This window comes from Pseudophryne corroboree, chromosome 5 (genome assembly GCF_028390025.1).
Source record: "Pseudophryne corroboree isolate aPseCor3 chromosome 5, aPseCor3.hap2, whole genome shotgun sequence".
In the NCBI taxonomy this organism is placed as follows: Eukaryota; Metazoa; Chordata; class Amphibia; order Anura; family Myobatrachidae; genus Pseudophryne; species Pseudophryne corroboree.
This window is the reverse complement of record NC_086448.1, coordinates 283,654,348-283,677,766: the sequence shown is the minus strand read 5'-3', so window position 1 is coordinate 283,677,766 and position 23,419 is coordinate 283,654,348. Positions and strand designations below refer to the sequence as shown.

The 23,419-nt window shown below is 46.2% G+C and overlaps 1 protein-coding gene across 2 annotated transcripts in view; it reads left to right on the top strand.

Moving 5' to 3' along the window:
• UBA5 (ubiquitin like modifier activating enzyme 5) overlaps nucleotides 1-23,419 on the top strand; it is a 96,013-nt gene that overhangs the window by 56,360 nt on the left and 16,234 nt on the right. For both annotated transcript variants that reach the window (XM_063922386.1, XM_063922387.1), the window contains 5 exons: nucleotides 6,911-7,020; nucleotides 8,645-8,731; nucleotides 9,060-9,144; nucleotides 9,993-10,097; nucleotides 10,972-11,099. In XM_063922386.1, coding sequence (XP_063778456.1) covers nucleotides 6,911-7,020; nucleotides 8,645-8,731; nucleotides 9,060-9,144; nucleotides 9,993-10,097; nucleotides 10,972-11,099 — 515 coding nt within the window. The remainder of the gene's footprint in view (nucleotides 1-6,910; nucleotides 7,021-8,644; nucleotides 8,732-9,059; nucleotides 9,145-9,992; nucleotides 10,098-10,971; nucleotides 11,100-23,419) is intronic.

Sequence of the window (23,419 nt, the reverse complement as noted above, 5' to 3'; positions counted from 1 at the left end):
ATAATCCCCATGGTCCTTTCAGGAACCCCAGCATCCACTAGGACGATAGAGAAAATAAGAATTTACTTACCGATAATTCTATTTCTCGGAGTCCGTAGTGGATGCTGGGCGCCCATCCCAAGTGCGGATTATCTGCAATACTTGTACATAGTTACAAAAATCGGGTTATTATTGTTGTGAGCCATCTTTTCAGAGGCTCCGCTGTTATCATACTGTTAACTGGGTTCAGATCACAGGTTGTACAGTGTGATTGGTGTGGCTGGTATGAGTCTTACCCGGGATTCAAAATCCTTCCTTATTGTGTACGCTCGTCCGGGCACAGTATCCTAACTGAGGCTTGGAGGAGGGTCATAGGGGGAGGAGCCAGTGCACACCACCTGATCCTAAAGCTTTACTTTTTGTGCCCTGTCTCCTGCGGAGCCGCTATTCCCCATGGTCCTTTCAGGAACCCCAGCATCCACTACGGACTCCGAGAAATAGAATTATCGGTAAGTAAATTCTTATTTTTATTTGGGTATTTTTTTCCCAGTAGTACTACAGGTACCAGCGGGCCCGTTTTTCTCCCGCATGCTGGTACTTGTGGTTCTCCAAGTACCAGCTTGCGGGGGAGGCTTGCTGGGACTTGTAGTACTACTGGAAAAAACAATATCTTTTTATTATCACAAAAGGCTATCAGCCCCCCCATCCGCAGCCCATTGGATGGGGGGGGACAGCCTCGGGCTTCACCCCTGGCCCTTGGGTGGCTGGGGGGGGGGGGACCCCTTGATTGAAGGGGTCCCCACTCCCCCAGGGTACCCCGGCCAGGGGTGACTAGTTGGATATTTAATGCCACGGCCGCAGGGCACGGCATAAAAGTGACCCCCGGCTGTGGCATTATCTGTCCAGCTAGTGGAGCCCGATGCTGGTGTTAAAAATACGGGGGACCCCTACTCTTTTTGTCCCCCGTATTTTTGGCACCAGCACCAGGCGCAGAGCCCGGTGCTGGTTTTAAAAATACGGGGGATCCCCTGTCAATTTTCCCCCCGCATTTTTAGAACCAGGACCAGCTTGAAGAGCCCGAGGCTGGTTATGCTTTGGAGGGGGGACCCCATGCCATTTTTTTTTTTGATTTCACCGTTCCAGCATAAAAAAAAATAAAAATAATAATAATAATATTTTAAAAAATATATAAATAATATTTGTGCCTCCAAAAAAAAAAAAAAAAGTACCTAATCCCTTCTAATATAAATAGATCTGCTATTCCCCCCAAAAAAAACACAAAAAAAAACATGTTTAAATTTTTTTTATTTGTTTTCACCCTCCAAAGTGTGGCGGATTGAAAATGACGAATTTGCTGTCTAAAAGCACTGCTGTCGAATTTCCAAACTTGAATTGAATATGCTTTGGTCGAATTGCAGCACTTATATCATTGCAGAAAAGTCGAATTTGCAAAAAGTCGAATTTCAAAAAGTCGAATTTTGAAAGTCCGTTTTTTGGTCGGAAAGCACTGAATTGCATAGGCGATTTTTTTTTTTGGGTCGAAAATGACCCGAAATTCGACAATTTCGGGAATTCGACCGCAATTGCATATACCCCATAGTCTCCAGCTTCATCAGGCCCCCTCCCTTGGGATTTTTAACCACTTTCCTGCTGTAAAAAACACCTACACCAGGTTTACATTTTGTTGGTGATAGAAAGAAACACAGGAGAAGGGGAGGGGGTGTAGCCCAAAGGCATTGAAATCTCCTTCAAAGAGAATGAGGTCTGGGAGGATTTGTACCTTGTCACCCCTGGACAGCTTTATGACTAGCCAGGAAGTTTCGGCTCCGTTATCTAAACATGTAATTGATCTGGCCATCTCCCCCTTATCAGTATTTATAACCTCTGGTCTGGTCCTTGCACATGTCATCGCAAAGTTTATGGTCTACAGATCTCCCCCAGCCTGGTCTATTGAGGTCGAATGCAGGATACTGCCTGTCAAACATGTTGTCGCATCTCGGCTGAAAAGAATACAAATATATATATATATATATATATATATATATATATATATATATATATATATATATATATATATATATATATATATATATATATATATATATATATATGATGGAGAGAGACGGCGGCACTCAGAGACTTTCACTTCCAAGTTAATCAAAGCAGAAAGTGCATTTATTTCGTCTCCTTCCATGGACTATATATATATATATATATATATATATATATATATATATATATATATATATATATATATATATATATATATATATATATATATATATATATATATATATATATATATATATATATACACACATATATATATATATATATATATATATATATATATATATACACACACTCACTCGAAAACATTATTGGTGATTATTCCTGCAGGTAATCACCACACCTTAGATCACATATAATTTGTGATCCTCCTTTCTGTATTTAAATGTGACTCCGGTCATAGCAGGTTGCTGGATTACACATGCTAGTCATACGTGGGCTACTCAAATTCAGGAGGGCTTCTCTGAGGATATGACCCTGGTTACTACAGTGCCTCTCCTTAAACACATTCAGGACGCGGCACGTGTCCTCTGACTCGCTCAAAGAGATTGGCAATATTAATGCTAGGACTACTGCTATGGCAGTGTCAGCACGCAGGGCAATGTGGTTGCGTCAGTGGATTGCGGACGCAGAATCCAAACGTAATGTGGAATCCCTTCCCTTTACAGGGGAATGGCTCTTCAGGGGCTAATTGGGCGCGTGGATTTCTAAGGTTACTGCTGGAAAATCCATGTTTCTTCCCTCAAGGGCCCCACCAGCTAGACGTACCTATCCGGGACTGTTTACTCAGTCCTTTCGGTCCACCAGACTTCGATCTAGGGCCAAAGGGGCCTCCAACGCAGCTAGAGCCACCAGAGGTAAGCCTAAGAAATCAGCCGTTGCCGGCTCTCAGGAACAGGGCACCAGTGCAGCTTCCACTGAAGCTTCAGCATGACTGTGCCGGCCCACCCCAAGGGGATCTCTAGGTGGGAGCTCGGTTGCGTCACTTTAGCCACATCTGGGAAAGTTCCTGCCAGGGTGCCTGGGTATGGGACCTCATCTATCACGGATACAAGCTGGAATTCGACGGTGCTCCTCTGCAATGATTTTTCAAATCAAGCTTACCAGCTTTGGAGCATACGCGTGATATGCTGCTGCTGGCCACCAACAAGCTGGTTCAGTCCCAGGTCTTTGTTCCAGTACCACTACAACAACAAGGACAGGGTTACTACTCCAATCTGTTCGTAGTGCCGAAATCGGACGGGTAAGTAAGACCCATTATGACTCTGAAGTCCTTGAACCCTTACCTGAAAGTTTTCAAGTTCAAGATGGAATCTTTGAGAGCAGTGATTACAGGCCTGGAAGAACAGGAATTCCTGGATATCAAGGACTACTATCTCCATATCCCGATTTGGCCTCCTCATCAGGCCTAACTGAGGTTTGCCCTGCTGAACGATCACTACCAGTTCCAGGCATTACCCTTTGGCCTGTCCACAGCTCAGAGGGTGTTCACAAAGGTGATGGTGGAAAGGATGTTACAGCTCCGGGTCCAGGGGGTCAATGTGGTCCCTTACCTTGACGATCTCCTGATAAACACGAGTTCCAGGGAGCTTCTATTGCTCCATATAGATCGCACTATCCAACTTCTGTCACGACATGGGTGAATCCTCAATCTACATAAGTCTCACCTGGAGCCATTTCAGCAGCTCCTGTTTCTGGGAATGCTACTGGATAATGTAGCACAGAAAATGTTCCTCCCAGAGGACAAAGCGAGAACACTCCAGGAAATGGTTTGCATGGTTCTCCGACCTGCATCCATTCATCTTTTGCATAAAATTGTTGGGGAAGATAGTAGCCTTGTACGAGGCGATCCAGTATGGAAGGTTCCATGCCAGACCTTTTTAAATTGGATAGCCTGAACAAGTGGTCCGGTTCACATCTTCTGATTCACCGGATGATACAACGGTCACCCCGGGCCAGGATTTCACTCCTGTGGTGGCTACAGTCTTCCTATCTCCTGGAATGTCGACGCTTCGGGATTCAGGATTGGATCCTCCTCACGACGGATGCAAGTCTGAGAGGATGGGGAGCTGTCACCCAAGGGGTGCAGTTCCAGGGCAGGTGGTCTGCCTAAGAGGCCCTACTTCCGATCAACATTCTGGAACTTAGGGCTATTTACAATGCTCTGATTCAGGCCTCCCCTCTGCTCACGGATCATGCGATCAAGGTACAGTCGGACAATGTCACGGCTATGGTGTATATCAATCGACAAGGAGGAATGAAAAGCAGGGCCTGCATGCGAGAGGTGTCGAGGATTCTCCTCTGGGCAGAAAGAAATGCAAGAGCACTGTCCGAAATCTTCATTCCGGGTGTGGACAACTAGGAAGCGGGCTTCCTGAGTCGTCACGATCTCCACCCAGGAGAGTGGGGTCTACACCTCCAGGTGTTTCAACAGATCATCGACAGGTGGGTAAGCCCACAGATCGACATAATGGCATCTCGCCTCAACAAGAAACTTAGCTGTTATTGCTCGCGAACCATAGACCCTCAGACGAGCGCAGTGGATGCAGTGACGACACCTTGGCCTTACCGGCTGGTCTATCTTTTCCTCCGATTCCGTCTATCCCAAGGGTGTGCAAGGAGAGCAGGCAATCCTGATTGCCCCGGATTGGCTTCGGCGACCTTGGTACGCTGATCTTCTGGGCATATCCGTAGAAGACCCTTGGCCTTTGCCAATAAGAAGGGATCTTCTTCAGCAAGGACCGTTCGTCTATCCGGACTTACGGCGGCTTCGTTTGACGGCATGGAAGTTGAGCGGAACATCCTAGCTCATAAGGTACTTTCCAAGAAGGTGAATGCCACCATGGTGCAAGCCAGAAAGCCTGTGACGTCAAGACACTATCATATCTGGAGGAGATATGTCTCCTAGTGCGATGAGCGCACATATCGGCCTGCAGAGTTCCACTTGGGGAGGTTCCTCCACTTCCTGCAGGGTGGTGTGGCTAAAGGCTTAAGGCTGGGTTCCCTAAAAGTCCAGATTTCTGCTCTTTCAATCTTCTTCCAAAAGAAGTTGGCTGTGTTGCCTGAAGTTCGCACCTTCTTGCAAGGGGTGCTTCACATACAACCTCCGTTTGTGCTGCCCACGGCACCTTGGGATTTGGATGTGATGTTGACATTTCTACAGTCCTCCTGGTTTGAACCTCTGTTGAGCAGATGAAAAGTACCTTGCGTGGAAGGCGGTGATATTGCTGGCCCTGGCTTCTGTTAGACGTGTTTCAGAATTGGGGGCCTTATCGTGTAAAAGTACCTACTTGGTCTTTTACGAGGACAGAGCGGAGTTCAGGACTAGGCAGCAGTTCCTGACGAAGGTCTTCGCTGCGTTCCACTTGAATCAACCTATTGTGAACCCGTCAAGTTCTGGCACTTCTGCCCCTCCGGAGGCATAGGTTGCTGTGTGAGCCTTGAAGATCTATGTCAAAAGGACGGCTCTGATCAGAACGATGGATTCTTTGTTCGTGCTATATGATACACAGCAAAAAGGGTTGCTCTGCTTCAAAGCAGTCCATTGCTCGTTGGCTTAGGCTCACTATTCAGCAAGCATATGTGTCGGCAGCCTTACCTGTTCCACAGTCTCTGAAGGCCCACTGTACAAGATCGGTGGGGTCTTCCTGGGCGGCTGCCCGTGAAGTCTCGGCCCTGCAACTGTGCCGAGCGGGTACCTGGTCGGGGAAGATCACCTTTGTGAAGTTCTCCAAGTTTGATACCCTGGCCAAAGAAGATACCCAGTTTGGGCAGGCGATGCTGCAGATGTCTCCGCCCGTTCTTGAAGCTTTGGGACATCCCCCATCATACTAATGTGTCCCCAATATCCCTTATGGATGCTACAGAAAATAGGAATTTAATACTTATCGGTAAATCCTTTTCTCGTAGTCCATAAGGGATATTGGGCGCCTGCCTCTGTGCGGTGACTTTCTGCAGGTTATCTAATATGGTTACCGTTTCAACTGTTGCTGTTTTGTTACCAGCCGTTGCTGGTCAAGTTTTGTTGTGGTGTGCTGGTGTATGAATCTCGCCACTATTTGTTGTTTAGTTACTTCTCTCAAGTATGTCCTTTCTCCTTCGTGCACTGTTTTACCTATAACTGCGTGTGGGAGGGGGCATAGAGGGGAGGAGCCAGCACACCCAGTTGAAGAAATTTAAAGAGCACCCGTCTATACCCCATCATACTAATGTGTCCCCAATATCCCTTATCGACTACGAGAAAAGGATTTACCGGTAGGTATTAAAATCCTATTTTACTTGTAACAGATTTATTTGTTTAGTCCTGTACTGCTTCATCTGTGGATTAGTATCAAAATGGTGAGCTGTGATAAAGTAACAACCAATCAACTTAACTGTCTTTTAACAGGTGGTGCTAGAAACAGGACAGTTACCAACTGATTGGTTCGTATTTTATCCCTCCAAGATTTGCTAAATTTTCCCTGATTATGATATAGGAGTTAATTCAATTACCCGCTAGTTAGTGTGGTTCCACACCGTTGCAATGGCATCTAATCGCTTCTTTTGGTATCTCTGGTAAACAGCATGCTGGGGGAACCAGCTTTAAAGCATGAAAGCAAAAAAAGGCTCTGCACTGGTGGTCTAGATCTAGAACAGACCTGGCCAACTTGTGGCTCTCCAACTGTTGCAAAAATACAAGTCCCATCATGCCTTGCCACAGTTTTGCTATTAGGGAATGCTAAAACTGTTCAGGGCATGCTGGGATGTGTAGTTTCACAACATCTGTAGAGCCACAGGTTAGCCAGGCCTAGTCTAGAACATGCTTTCTCTCCTGCAAATTTATGTTTCTCAAGTCTTAAAGCAAACCTTTTTTTATTTTCAGCTACTGCTGTTTGATTATGACAAGGTGGAACTGGCAAATATGAACCGACTCTTCTTCCAGCCACATCAGGCTGGTCTTAGCAAAGTTGAGGCTGCAGAGCACACATTGAGGTAAGTTACTCTATGTAGAGATTGCACTGACCTGTTTTATTACGTTTTCACAGAATACTAATGCTGGGTACACACCTACAGATATATCTGCAGATATATCTGTAGCCGGATTGGGCAGTGTGCTGTGCATACACACTGCCCGATCCGTCAGGGACTGACGTCATGAACTGGGCGGGCATTTACACACGCCTGCCAAGTTCAGCTGTCAGTCACCGCTGGCTCCGGCAGCTTGTGTACTGACCGCCCGTACACACACACTGACGTGCCAATATATCTAACGATGGCCGTTGGCTGTGCAGCGGGGTCGACTCAATGTGTCTGTGAACGACTGAGTTCACAGACATATTGCTTGTACACACTGACCGACAGACCCGCAATATAGCGGCCGATATATTGGCCAGTGTGCACGCACCTCAGGAGAAAGGACTTTAGGAATGGATAATGGTCCTGATTCAGACCTGATCGCAGACCTCTGTAAAAACGCAGAGGAGTGATCAGATAGCTGCCGCCTATTGAGAGTGAAAACCCGCCCCATGCAAGTGTGCGAATGCATGTGTACGCCGTGCGAAACGTTTGCCAGACAGCTGCAAATCCGTTCACAACTCACTCACCATCTAATGATTTTTCCAGTCTGTGCGTAGCCCAGGACTTACTCCTACAGTGCAATACAAATAGGATGATGGGGGCCGGAGCTGACGTCACACATCCTCCCTGAAAACGATTGGGAACGCCTGCGTTTTTCCTGACCCTCCCAGAAAATGGCCACAAACGTCCCCTTCCTGTCAATCACCTTGCGTACGCCTAGCGATCTACATTTTTGCACCATCCTGTCGCTGTTTGGGCTTGCTCCTGCGCAGTCATTTCATAAGTTGGCCACTGTGTGATTTCACACAACAGCGATCAGGTCTGAATTAGGCCCAGTGGGGCAGATGTATTAACCTGGAGAAGGCATACGGAAGTGATAAACCAGTGATATGTGCAATGTGTTAAAGGCACCAGCCAATCAGATCCTAACTATTAATTTACATATTGGAGCTGATTGGCTGGTGGCTTTATCACCTTGCACATATCACTGGTTTATCACTTCCTTATGCTTCCTGCAGGTTAATACATCTGCCCCAGTGTTTGAAGACGCGTATCTTGTGTGTTCGTTATGCACTCATATTCCTGGGTAAAACACGTGGTGCATTGGTGAACACACACACAAAGGAATACATTCCATCATGCTTTTACCATGCATACGTCACAGATAGATTAAGAAGTTTATTTGGCTAAAATTCCTTTATTCTCATCCTGGAATTATCACCTATCTGTAAACTTCAGTTGCACATTTGTATACATGTGTTGGGGCTACTTGCCAGGGATAGTAGTGCTAGGAATAAGCTCTGACTTTATATTCATTTCTAACACTGATGTGGATAGCGTTATTTTTATTAAAACAAGAATAAATACTAATTTAGTATTAGGGTTAAAATTATAGTTCAGATGGCATTTGTTTGTTTACTTTGTGGTGCAGGAAAATCGATGTGTAACAGAAACCCAAACATCTGTGACGTGCAGCGTGTTGTTCCCCAGGGCTGGCTACGATGAGCGCTTTATGACTTGCTATTTCACTTTGTTATAGGAATATAAATCCTGATGTCCAGTTTGAGGTTAATAACTACAACATAACAACTATAGACAACTTCCAACATTTCATGGACAGAATAAGGTAGAGGGATATTATGTACATATTTACTTAATGGTTCTTACCAATGCTAAACTGTACAATTATATTGTACTGTTCATGCCCTTAATATTTTTTATTTTATTCTTTTTTTTTTTTTTTCACACTGAACCAGTAAAGACCTTTCAAACCTTTTTTTGTTTTAAATATTTTTTACTCTCCTTGATAACCATACCACTATCTCCACAGTGAATGTACATAAACAGGCATGACCTCATTTGTATTAAATGCCACTTGTTTGATACCTTTTGTTGTTGTTTTGTTTTAAATTCTTTTAATTCACAAATTAAGGTTACCTTTCCTGTTTATTTAGCAAAGCTGGTTTAAAAGAAGGGGAACCCGTAGACCTTGTACTTAGCTGTGTCGACAACTTTGAAGCACGCATGGCAATTAACACTGTAAGCCTATTTTCCGAGTGATGTAATTATTTAAAATGGTCTTTGCAGAAATTGCATATTTCCGCACATCTGGCGATGCATATACCTCCACATCGACTGATAACCCACCTATTCTACAGGAAGTAGTTATAATCTCAGTGTATTTGCACCTGTTCTATAGCAGGTGCAGAGCATATACCTCCTAACAGTAACATGTGCGTAGCTACTGCCCTGTATGAGCCACACGCCTTTGCTGAACTTTGGCTATGCGAGAGCACATCTTCACACCTGTAGTATGCCTCTCCAGTCGTAAAGTTTGATACATGCATGCACAATGCGAATTCATATAAGGTGCTCTATGCATACACTCCCTATGTCCCTTGGTCGCGTTGCTGCCACTGAGAAATGATCTCTACTCAGGGTCGGGCTACTTTGGGGGGCGCGGCCTGCAATAAAAACTTTAGGAGAAACAAAGTTTGTGACTCCGCATTGTTCAGCCAGGAGCAGATCAAAGGGAGGTGTAATAAGTGCAATCGCTCCCCCCACCCTCACAGCAAGAGGACACTGCTGCTGCTGCAGCAGCCTCCTGCACCCACCACTGTCCAAGTAGCGTGTGCAGGGCAGACAGAAGCTGCTGTCCATCAGGCCCAAGTAATTAGCACCCGAAAAATCTTGGTTCCACTGTCTTTACTTACATTACAGCATATAATAAAATAGCTTTTAGAAATAGATGTGCTCCTATTGTTTTTTAATACTAGTACTTCACATATATATAATTTATTTTTTATATTTAACACAACTTATGTTATACAATTATTTTTCCAACCTCTTTAGATGTCTGATTGTGAATGGTTTTGTTTAATTTAAAGGCATGCAATGAGCTTGGTCAAGTGTGGATGGAGTCTGGAGTCAGTGAAAATGCAGTGTCTGGACACATTCAGCTTATTAAACCTGGGGAGACGGCCTGCTTTGCGGTATTTACCATGTATTTCATATTCTGTTCATTTGTAGAATCATGTAGATGGTTACTGTAATGGCAGGAGGTTCACGTTAGAATTCTATTTGTCCCTACTTCTCTATATTCACGTCAGACTTGTTGCTTACTTTCTTAAACTTGTGTAGTACAGTCACACCCCTGTAGAATCTTCCTTTGTGTAAAAGGGTGGTCGGAATCCCGACAGCCGGCATACTGACACTTTTTCTCCCTCGTGGGGGTCCACGACCCCCCTGGAGGGAGAATAAAATAGCGTAGCGCGCCACCATGCCCACAGCGCGGCGAGTACAGCGAGCCCGCAAGGGGCTCATTTGCGCTCGCCACGCTGTCGGTATGCCGGCGGTCGGGCTCCCGGCGCTGGTATGCTGGTTGCCGGGAGCCTGGCCGCCAGCATACCATACTACACCCGTGTAAAATGCTCCCATATCATTCTTGGCGGCAATTTACCTGTGTAGATACCTGGAAGATTTTTGTTTATTTTAATATTCCTCCCATTTAAAAGTTGACTCTACTAATATAAAGTGTCTATTTGGTGTAACTTCCTTTTCCCTGCAATCCCATCGCTTCCCTGTGACTGTGAGGTTACAGACCGGTTTCAGTAGCTCTAAATAATATTGTATTGTTTTTATTAGATTGAGGAATTGTGCCACTTGTGGAAAGCTCTGCCCATGGAACTTCTCCACAACTGCAGCATCTTCAATGTAAAATTACAGAGATGCAAGCGATTGGCATTACCACTGGTGGAGGGTTCTATACAGTCTTGCCTTCCACCAGCTGGGGAGCTATAAAGAAACTATTAGTTATTATAACAGTATGTATTGACCTTTGTCATCTAGTATATTTGTCTTCCCCAGTGTGCACCTCCGCTAGTGGTTGCAGCAAACATCGATGAAAAGACATTGAAACGGGAAGGAGTCTGTGCGGCAAGTCTCCCAACAACAATGGGGGTTGTGGCTGGAATACTAGTACAGAATGTCCTTAAGTAAGTTATCGACTGGGAAATGTCACCACACGAGACTAAAATTGTAATGGAAACCCTCCCACACCCCATTCCCCACTCCCCTTGCAATACGGAGCCCTGACGTTTGTGAGATACCCTTCCTCCCTACATGGTGGTTCTTCTTTGTTTTTCAGTTGTTACATTTTCTGTTTGGTCTATAACATATGTGAATCATGGGGGTAATTCTGAGTTGATCGCAGCTTCAAATTTGTTAGCAATTGGGCAAAACCATGTGCACTGCAGGGGAGGCAGATATAACATGTGCAGAGAGATATATTTGGGTGTGGTGTGTTCAATCTGCAATCTAAATTGCAGTGTAATAATAAAGCAGCCAGTATTTACCCTGCATAGAAACAAAATATCCCACCCAAATCTAACTCTCTCTGCAAATGTTATATCTGGCCCCCCTGCAGTGCACATGGTTTTGCCCAACTGCTAAAAAATTTCCTGCTGCGATCAACTTGGAATTACCCCCCATATACATAATCTTGTGAGCCAGCCTGAGAACCTAAAGACCGAATTATAATATTAAGGAGTACACCCTGCACAGTAATTCGGATCCATGAGATTTACATGTTCCTAATGAACATTTTAATGGGGAGATTGAAATGGGGAGTGGGTTATTTAAAGAAGCGATTAAGAAGCACCCAGCATTGGAAATGATTAGGGGATTTATTCAGAGTTGATAGCAAACTCAAAAAGTTAGCAATTGGCCAAATCCATATTGCACTGCAGGTGGGGCAGATGTAACGTGCAGAAAGATAGATTTGGATGGGGTGTGTTCAAACTTAAATCTAAATTGCAGTGTAAAAATAACGAGTTTTATGGTAAGAACTTACCCTTGTTAAAACTCTTTCTGCGAGGTACACTGGGCCACACAAGTCTGGACAATGGGGTGTAGAGTAGGATCTTGATCCGAGGCACCAACAGGCTCAAAAGCTTTGACTGTTCCCAGAATGCACAGCGCCGCCTCCTCTATAACCCCGCCTCCCAGCACAGGAGCTCAGTTTAGTTAACCAGCCCAATGCAGTAGCAGGAAAAGAGACGACAACGGTTAGTAGCCACATACACCACACTCTCACGACAAGAGAAGTGTCAGCGGCTAATGCCATATCAACCCAAAGAAGCTAAGTGCGTCAGGGAGCCTTGTGGAGCCCAGTGTACCTCGCAGAAAGAGTTTTAACAAGGGTAAGTTCTTACCATAAAACTCGTTTTCTGCTGCGGGGTACACTGGGCTCCACAAGTCTGGACAATGGGGATGTCCTAAAGCAGTTCCTTATGGGAGGGGACGCACTGTAGCGGGCACAAGAACCCGGCGTCCAAAGGAAGCATCCTGGGAAGCGGCAGTATCGAAGGCATAGAACCTTATGAACGTGTTCCTGGTGGACCACGTAGCCGCCTTGCACAATTGGTCAAGGGTCGCACCACGTTGGGCCGCCCAAGAAGGTCCAACAGACCGAGTAGAATGGGCCGTAATGTGAACAGGAGCTGACAGACCAGCCTTCACATAAGCATGCGCAATCACCATTCTAATCCACCTGGCCAGGGTCTGCTTGTGAGCAGTAGATTAAGGAAATAGGGAGATGGAAATCCTCTGCACTAGACTCTTATTAGATAAATAGATAGTGAAGTTCCCCAATTTTGAATATTACAGATTAATTCACAATGCTATTTCGGGGGTGTTGCCATAGACAAAAAAGTTGAAGAGAAACACTAGAAAGGAAAGGATTGTCTCTTTGTTGGCGCACTTGTAAGAGAAAGGGAAGTATAATTAAAATTTAACTTTTATTTATCATACAATTAAAAGTGCCTGATGGTGTGAAAAATTACAAGACAAAAATTACAGACAATACATTGAATAAAATGAATATCAAATACACTTGTGTGTCTTTTTGATTTATGTTGCTTTTATATGTGTGCAAAAATAGGAACCAACTTCAAATATATTATTGGAATTATACCCTTATTCACTAAAAATAAGAATTTACTTACCGATAATTCTATTTCTCGGAGTCCGTAGTGGATGCTGGGGTTCCTGAAAGGACCATGGGGAATAGCGGCTCCGCAGGAGACAGGGCACAAAAAAGTAAAGCTTTTACCAGATCAGGTGGTGTGCACTGGCTCCTCCCCCTATGACCCTCCTCCAGACTCCAGTTAGGTACTGTGCCCGGACGAGCGTACACAATAAGGGAGGCAATTTGAATCCCGGGTAAGACTCATACCAGCCACACCAATCACACCGTACAACTTGTGATCTAAACCCAGTTAACAGTATGATAACAGAAAGAGCCTCTTAAAGATGGCTCCTTAACAATATAACCCGAATTTGTTAACAATAACTATGTACAGTATTGCAGATAATCCGCACTTGGGATGGGCGCCCAGCATCCACTACGGACTCCGAGAAATAGAATTATCGGTAAGTAAATTCTTATTTTCTCTATCGTCCTAAGTGGATGCTGGGGTTCCTGAAAGGACCATGGGGATTATACCAAAGCTCCCAAACGGGCGGGAGAGTGCGGATGACTCTGCAGCACCGAATGAGAGAATTCCAAGTCCTCTTTTGCCAGGGTATCAAATTTGTAGAATTTTACAAACGTGTTTTCCCCCGACCACGTAGCTGCTCGGCAGAATTGTAATGCCGAGACCCCTCGGGCAGCCGCCCAAGATGAGCCCACCTTCCTTGTGGAATGGGCCTTAACAGATTTAGGCTGTGGCAGGCCTGCCACAGAATGAGCAAGTTGAATTGTGTTACAAATCCAACGAGCAATCGTCTGCTTAGAAGCAGGGGCACCCAACTTGTTGGGTGCATATAGTATCAACAGCGAGTCAGATTTTCTGACTTCAGCCGTCCTTGAAATGTATATTTTTAAGGCTCTGACAACGTCCAACAACTTGGAGTCCTCCAAGTCGCCAGTGGCCGCAGGCACCACAATAGGTTGGTTCAGGTGAAACGCTGATACCACCTTAGGGAGAAAATGCGGACGAGTCCTCAGTTCTGCCCTATCCGAATGGAAGATTAGATAAGGGCTTTTATAAGATAAAGCCGCCAATTCAGATACTCTCCTGGCGGAAGCCAGGGCCAGTAACATAGTCACTTTCCATGTGAGATATTTAAAATCCACCTTTTTCAATGGTTCAAACCAATGAAATTTGAGGAAATCTAAAACTACATTTAGATCCCACGGTGCCACCGGAGGCACCACAGGAGGCTGTATATGCAGTACTCCTTTAACAAAAGTCTGTACCTCAGGAACTGAGGCCAATTCTTTTTGGAAGAATATTGACAGGGCCGAAATTTGAACCTTAATAGATCTCAATTTGAGACCCATAGACAATCCTGATTGTAGGAAATGTAGGAAACGACCCAGTTGAAATTCCTCCGTCGGAACACTCCGATCCTCGCACCACGCGACATATTTTCGCCAAATGCGGTGATAATGTTTCGCGGTGACTTCCTTCCTTGCCTTAATCAAGGTAGGAATGACTTCTTCTGGAATGCCTTTCCCTTTTAGGATCTGGCGTTCAACCGCCATGCCGTCAAACGCAGCCGCGGTAAGTCTTGAAAGAGACAGGGACCCTGTTGTAGCAGGTCCCTTCTCAGAAGTAGAGGGCACGGTTCGTCCGTGACCAACTCTTGAAGTTCCGGGTACCAAGTCCTTCTTGGCCAATCCGGAGCCACTAGTATTGTTCTTACTCCTCCTCACCGTATAATCTTCAATACCTTTGGTATGAGAGGCAGAGGAGGAAACACATATACTGATTTGTACACCCAAGGTGTTACCAGTGCGTCCACAGCTATTGCCTGTGGATCTCTTGACCTGGCGCAATACTTGTCCAGTTTCTTGTTGAGGCGAGACGCCATCATGTCTACCATTGGTCTTTCCCAACAGTTTATTAGCATGTGGAAGACTTCTGGATGAAGACCCCCCTCTCCCGGGTGAATATCGTGTCTGCTGAGGAAGTCTGCTTCCCAGTTGTCCACGCCCGGGAAGAACACTGCTGACAGTGCTATTACGTGATTCTCCGCCCAGCGAAGAATCTTGGCAGCTTCTGCCATTGCACTCCTGCTTCTTGTGCCACCCTGTCTGTTTACATGGGCGACCGCCGTGATGTTGTCCGACTGAATCAACACCGGTTTTCCTTGCAGGAGTGGTTCCGCCTGGCTTAGAGCATTTTAGATTGCTCTTAGTACCAGAATGTTTATGTGAAGAGACTTTTCCAGGTTCGTCCATACCCCCTGGAAGTTTCTTCCTTGTGTGACTGCTCCCCAACCTCTCAGGCTGGCGTCCGTGGTCACCAGGATCAAATCCTGTATGCCGAATCTGCGGCCCTCCAATAGATGAGCCTTTTGCAACCACCACAGAAGATATACCCTTGTCCTTGGCGACAGGGTTATTCGCAGGTGCATCTGAGGATGCGACCCTGACCATTTGTCCAACAGATCCCTTTGGAAAATTCTTGCATGGAATCTGCCGAATGGAATTGCTTCGTAAAAAGCCACCATTTTTCCCAGGACTCTTGTGCATTGATGTACAGACACCTTTCCTGGTCTTAGGAGGTTCCTGACAGGTCGGATAACTCCTTGGCTTTTTCCTCGGGAAGAAAAACCTTTTTCTGAACCGTGTCCAGAATCATCCCTAGGAACAGCAGACGTATCGTCGGAAAACAGCTGCGATTCTTGGAAAATTTAGAATCCAGTCGTGCCGTCGAAGAACTACTTTAGATAGTGCTCTTCCGACCTCCAACTGTTCTCTGGAACTTGCCCTTTTTAGGTCGTGCAAGTAAGGGATAATTTAGATGCCTTTTTTCTTTGAAGAAACATCTTTTCGGCCATTACCTTGGTAAAAAGGCCCGGGGTGCCGTGGATAATTCAAACGGCATCGTCTGAAACTGATATTGACAGTTCTGTACCACGAACCAGAGGTACCCTTGATGAGAAGGACAAAATTTGGACATGGAGGTAATCCTTGATGTCCAGGGACACCATATAGTCCCCTTTTTTCCGGTTCGCTATCACTGCTCTGAGTGACTTTATCTCGATTTGAACCTTTTATGTAAGTGTTCAAAACATTTTAGATTTAGACTATGTGTCACCAAGCCGTCTGGCTTCAGTACCACAATATAGTGTGGAAAAATAATACCCTTTTCCTTGTCGTAGGAGGGGTACTTTGATTATCACCTGCTGGATATACAGCTTGTGAATTGTTTCCAATGCTGCCTCCCTGTCGGAGGGAGCCGTTGGTAAAGCAGACTTCAGGAACCTGCGAGGAGAAGATGTCTCGACTCTCCAATCTTTACCCCTGGGATAATACTCGTACGATCTAGGGGTCAACTTGCGAGTGATCCCACTGCGCCCTGAGACTCTTGAGACTACCCCCCCACCTTGAGTCCGCTTGCACGGCCCCAGCGTCATGCTGAGGACTTGGCAGACGCGGTGGAGGGCTTCTTTTCCTGGGAAAGGGCTGCCTGCTGCAGTCTACTTCCCTTACCTCTATGTCTGGGCAGATATGACTGGCCTTTTGCCTGCATGCCCTCATGGGAAAGGAAAGATTGAGGCTGAAAAGACGGTGTCTTTTTTAGCTGAGATGTAACTTGGGGTAAAAAAAGGTTGGATTTCCCAGCTGTTGCTGTGGTCCCCAGGTCCGATGGACCGACCCCCAAATAACTCCTTCCCTTTATACAGCAATACTTCCATCTGCCGTATGGGATCTGTATCACCTGACCACTGTCGTGTCCCTGACATCTTCTGGGAGATATGGACAACGCACTTATCTTGATGCCAGAGAGCAAATATCCCTCTGTGCATCTCACATACATATATATAGAATGCATCCTATTAAATGCTCTACATGAATAAAATATTTTCAGTCAGGGAATCCGACCAAGCCAACCCAGCACTGCATCTCCAGGCTGATGGCGATCGCTGGTCGCAGTATAACCACCGTATGTGTGTATATACTTTGTAGGATATTTTTCCAGCTTCCTATCAGCTGGCTCCTTGAGGGCGGCCGTATCTGGAGACGGTAACGCCACTTGATAAGCGTGTGAGCGCCTTATCACCCTAAGGGGTGTTTCTCAACGTACCCTAATTTCTGGCGGGAAAGGGTATAACGCCAATATTTGCTATCGGGATAACCCTACGCATCATCACACACTTCATTTTATTTTATCTGATTCAGGAAAAACTACAGGTAGTTTTTTCACTCCCACATAATACCCTTTCTTGTGGTACTTGTAGTATCAGAAACACGTAACACCTCCTTCATTGCCCTTAACGTGTGGCCCTAATGAGAAATACGTTTGTTTATTCACCGTCGACACTGTATTCAGTGTCCGTGTCTGTGTCTGTGTCGACCGACTGAGGTAAATGGGCGTTTTTTAAAAACCCCTGACGGTGTTTCTGAGACGCCTGGACCGGTCCTAATAGATTGTCGGCCGTCTCATGTCGTCAACCGACCTTGCAGCGTGTTGACATTCTCACGTAATTCTCTAAATAAGCCATCCATTCCGGTGTCGACTCCCTAGAGAGTGACATCACCATTACAGGCAATTTCTCCGCCTCCTCACCAACATCGTCCTCATACATGTCGACACACACGTACCGACACACAGCACACACACCGGGAATGCTCTGACAGAGGACAGGACCCACTAGCCCTTTGGGGAGACAGAGGGAGAGTCTGCCAGCACACACCAAAAACGCTATAATTATATAGGGACAACCTTATATAAGTGTTTCTCCCTTATAGCATCTTTTATATATATACAATATCGCCAAAATCCGTGCCCCCCCTCTCTGTTTTAACCCTGTTTCTGTAGTGCAGTGCAGGGGAGAGCCTGGGAGCCTTCTCTCCAGCTTTTCTGTGAGAGAAAATGGCGCTGTGTGCTGAGGAGATAGGCCCCGCCCCTTTTCCGGCGGGCTCGTCTCCCGCTATTTTTGAAGTTAGGCAGGGGTTAAATATCTCCATATAGCCTCTGTGGGCTATATGTGAGGTATTTTTTGCCTCTAATAAGGTTTTTATTTGCCTCTCAGAGCGCCCCCCCCAGCGCTCTGCACCCTCAGTGACTGTTGTGTGAAGTGTGCTGAGAGGAAAATGGCGCACAGCTGCAGTGCTGTGCGCTACCTTTATGAAGACTCAGGAGTCTTCAGCCGCCGATTTTGGACCTCTTCTCTCTTCAGCGTCTGCAAGGGGGCCGGCGGCGCGGCTCCGGTGACCATCCAGGCTGTACCTGTGATCGTCCCTCTGGAGCTAGTGTCCAGTAGCCAAGCAGCAAATCCACTCTGCACGCAGGTGAGTTCACTACTTCTCCCCTAAGTCCCTCGTTGCAGTGATCCTGTTGCCAGCAGGACTCACTGTAAAGTAAAAAACCTAAGCTAAACTTTCTCTAAGCAGCTCTTTAGGAGAGCCACCTAGATTGCACCCTTCTCGTTCGGGCACAAAATCTAACTGGAGTCTGGAGGAGGGTCATAGGGGGAGGAGCCAGTGCACACCACCTGATCTGGTAAAAGCTTTACTTTTTTGTGCCCTGTCTCCTGCGGAGCCGCTATTCCCCATGGTCCTTTCAGGAACCCCAGCATCCACTTAGGACGATAGAGAAATACCCCATAAATGGCCTGACGGTATCTATTCAGGTTGCCAGCGGGTGTATAACAGTATCTAGTGATCAGTATACCCTAAAAATTGCCTGTCCATGTGGTATGAGATATATTGGAATACTGTAAGCCTAGTAATGCCCCACCTTTAATCAGAACTATCATAGTTTATGGTTGAGGCATACTGTAAATTGTTTATCATATGGTTATTGTATTTGGAGAGCATTTAACTCTAACCAAGCTACATGATATAAGGATAGTAAAATTACACTGTACCGTTTATGGGATCAGTAATACTCATATCATACAAGTTATTGAATACAATACCCATATGATAAACAATTTACAGTATGCCTCAACCATAAGCTATGATAGTTCTGATTAAAGGTGGGGCATTACTAGGCTTACAGTATTCCAATATATCTCATACCACATGGACAGGCAATTTTTAGGGTATACTGATCACTAGATACTGTTATACACCCGCTGGCAACCTGAATAGATACCGTCAGGCCATTTATGGGGTATTTTAGTGAATAAGGGTATAATTCCAATACAGGTTGAGTATCCCTTATCCAAAATGCTTGGGACCAGAGGTATTTTGGATATCAGATTTTTCCGTATTTTGGAATAATTGCATACCATAATGAGATATCATGGTGATGGGACCTAAATCTAAGCACAGAATGCATTTGTTACATATACATCGTATACACACAGCCTGATGGTCATTTTAGCCAATATTTTTTAATAACTTTGTTTAATGCACAATGTGTGTGTACATTCACACAATTCATTTATGTTTCATATACACCTTATACACACAACCTGAAGGTCATTTAATACAATACTTTTTATAACTTTGTGTATTAAACAAAGTTTGTGTACATTGAGCCATCAAAAAACAAAGGTTTCACTATCTCACTGTCACTCAAAAAGTCTGTATTTCGGAATATTCCGTATTTCGGAATATTTGGATATGGGATACTCAACCTGTAATATATTTGAAGTTGGTTCCAATTTTTGCACACATATAAAAGCAACATAAATCAAAAAGACACACAAGTGTATTTGATATTCATTTTATTCAATGTATTGTCTGTAATTTTTGTCTTGTAATTTTTCACACCATCAGGCACTTTTAATTGTATGATAAATAAAAGTTAAATTTTAATTATACTTACCTTTCTCTTACAAGTGCGCCAACAAAGAGACAATCCTTTCCTTTCTAGTGTTTCTCTGTTTGTGAGCAGGCCAGCCACGTTTGTGAAATCCAAACAAAACAAAGAGAGAATCAGACTTTCGAATAGAAGCAGTTCGCTTCACATAGGTACGGAGAGCCCGTACCACATCCAAAGACCGTTCTTTGGGAGACAAATCAGGAGAGACAAAAGCTGGAACCACAATCTCCTGATTAAGGTGGAACGAAGAAACCACCTTAGGTAAATATCCGGGACGAGTCCTAAGAACCGCCCGGTCACGGTGATAAATCAGATATGGGGAACTACAAGACAAGGCACCCAAATCCGACACTCTTCTAGCAGAGGCAATAGCCAGCAAGAACACCACCTTAAGGGAAAGCCACTTAAGGTCAGCTTGAACCAAGAGGTTCAAATGGAGGCTCCTGCAACGCCTCCAAAACCACCGACAAGTCCCAAGGAGCCACAGGCGGGACATAGGGAGTACGCAACACACCCTGAGTGAAAGTATGAACATCAGGTAAAGTCGCAATTTTTCTCTGAGACCACACCGACAAGGCAGAAATATGAACCTTGAGGGAGGCCAGATGCAGGCCTAAATCTAGGCCCTGCTGTAGAAAAGCCTAAAGTTTGGCTGTACTAAACTTGGAAGCGTCATAATGGTTAGATGCGCACCAAACAAAGTAGGAATGCCAGACCCGATGGTAAATCCGAGTAAAGGCCGGTTTCCGGGCACGCAACATAGTTTTAATGACCTCTTCAGAAAAACCCTTAGCTCTTAAGACGGAAGCTTCAAGAGCCACGCCGTCAAAGACAGCCGGGCTAGGTCCTGGTAAACGCAGGGGCCCTGAACGAGGAGATCTGGGCGTTGTGGAAGTAGAAGTGGACGCTCTGACGATAGGCCTTGCAGGTCTGAGAACCAGTGCCGTCTGGGCCACGCCGGAGTTATGAGAAGCAGATTTCCTTTTTCTTGATTGAACTTCCGAATTACCCTGGGCAGGAGTGACACCGGAGTGAACACGTACGGCAGCCGAAACCTCCACAGCACTGCCAGCGCATGCTGCTTGAGGATCCCTTGTCCTTGCTCCGAAGACCGGAACCTTGTGATTGTGTCGAGACGCCATCAGATCCACATCTGGAAGACCCCACCTTTCCACGAGGAGTTGAAACACTTCTGGATGGAGGCCCCACTCGCCGGCATGCACGTCCTGACGACTGAGAGAGTCCGCTTCCCAATTCAGGACTCCCGGAATGAATATTGCCGGTAGATGGCGTTCTGCCCAACGTAGAATCCGTGAGGCTTCCTTCATTGCCAAACGGCTTCGAGTGCCGCCTTGATGATTTATGTAAGCCACTGTGGTGGCGTTGTCCGACTGTACTTGAACAGGACGGTTCTGAATCAAATGCTGGGCTAGGTTCAACGCATTGATGACCGCCCGCAATTCCAGAATGTTGATCGAGAGGAGAGATTCCTCCTTGGTCCACCGACCCTGCAAGGAGTGCTGCTCCAGCACCGCGCCCCAACCTCTTAGACTGGCATCTGTCGTCAACAGGACCCAGTTGGATATCCAGAAGGGACAGCCTCTGCACAATTGTCGGTCCAGGAGCCACCAGAGCAGCGACAGACGGACCTCCGGAGTCAAAGAGATCATGTGAGACCTGATCCGGTAAGGCAGGCCGTTTCCACTTGGCTAGAATCAGCTTCTGGAGGGGGCGAGAATGGAATTGAGCATACTCCACCATGTCGAATGCTGACACCATGAGGCCCAGCACCTGCATTGCCGAATGTATCAACACTTGCGGACGAGAAAGGAAGCAACGAATCCTGTCCTGAAGTTTCAGGACGTTCTCCTGAGACAAGAACAAACTCTGGTTGTGAGTGTCCAACAGCGCTCCCAGATGCACCATGCTCTGAGCAGGGACCAGGGAGGATTTCTTCCAGTTGATGAGCCACCCGTGGGCTTGTAGAAACCGGACCGTCATATCTAGATGACGCAGGAGAAGATCTGGGGAATTTGCCAGGATTAACAAGTCGTCCAGATACGGCAGTATCCTGACCCCTTGACGGCGGAGTACCACCGTCATCACCGCCATAACTTTGGTGAAGACTTGCGGAGCCGTTGTTAAACCAAAAGGTAACGCCCGAAACTGGTAATGGAGGTTGCCAATAGCGAACCTCAGGTATTGTTGATGTGACACTGCTATAGGAATATGCAGGTAAGCATCCTGTATGTCCAGGGAGACCATGTAGTCCCCAGGTTCCAAGGCCAGAACTATAGAGCGAAGGGTTTCCATACGGAACTTGGAAACCTTCACAAATTTGTTCAGTGCCTTGAAGTTGAGAACGGGCCGGGAGGACCCATTCGGTTTCGGGACTAGAAACAGCGGAGAATAGTACCCCCGGCCCCTCTGAGCAAGAGGCACCTGTACTAAGACTCCTGTATCCAGGAGGGTCTGTACCACCGAATGCAGAGTGTTTGCCTTTGTCTGGTCCGAAGGGACGTCTGTCTGGCAAAATCGATGAGGGGGTCGGTTTTTGAAGGCTATGGCGTAACCTCGAGTGACGACTTCCCGTACCCAGGCATCTGAAGTGGTCTTCAACCATTCCTGGGTATACCCTAGAAGCCGGCCCCCCACCCTGGGATCCCCCAGGGGGAGGCCGCCCCGTCATGCGGCAGGCTTATCGGTCTTGGCTGCTGGCTGACGGGCAGCCCAGGCTCTTTTGGGCTTCGGCTTACCAGGTTTGGAAGTGCGGGCCTGCTTATGGTACGCCTGACCTTTTGCTTTTACCTGAAGGACGAAAGGGGCGAAAGGACATGCCTTTGGCCTTCGACACAGAAGGAGCTGTATTAGGCAGACAGGCAGTAGCCAAGTCAGCCATAATCTTATTTAAGTCCTCCCCAAACAGAATATCCCCCTGAAAGGGAGTACCTCCAGGGTTTTTCTAGAGTCCAGATCCACAGACCAGGATCTCAGCCACAATATCCTGCGAGCCAGGACTGACGTAGTAGAGGCCTTGACTGCTAGGATACCGGCATCAGAAGCCGCCCCTTTAATATAGCGAGAAGCTGTGACAATATATGACAAGCATTGTCTAGCATGGTCAGAGGAGATTTCAGCCTGTAACTCCAAGGCCCATGCTTCAATGGCCTCTGCCGCCCATGTAGCTGCAATAGTGGGCCTTTGTGCAGCACCCGTGAGGGTGTAAATCGCTTTTAGACAACCCTCGACACGTTTATCCGTTGGCTCTTTTAGAGACGTGACTGTAGTGACAGGTAGAGCTGAGGAAACCACCATCCTAGCCACATGTGAGTCTACTGGAGGAGGCGTTTCCCAATTCTTACACAGCTCTGGCGCGAGGGGATAGCGAGCCAGCATCTTCTTTTGAGGCACAAACTTTGTACCCGGGCTTTGCCAGGGTTCCTGACGTATATCCACTAGGTGGTCAGAGTGAGGTAAAACTTGTTTAATCACCTTCTGACGCTTGAACCTATCTGGTTTCTTAG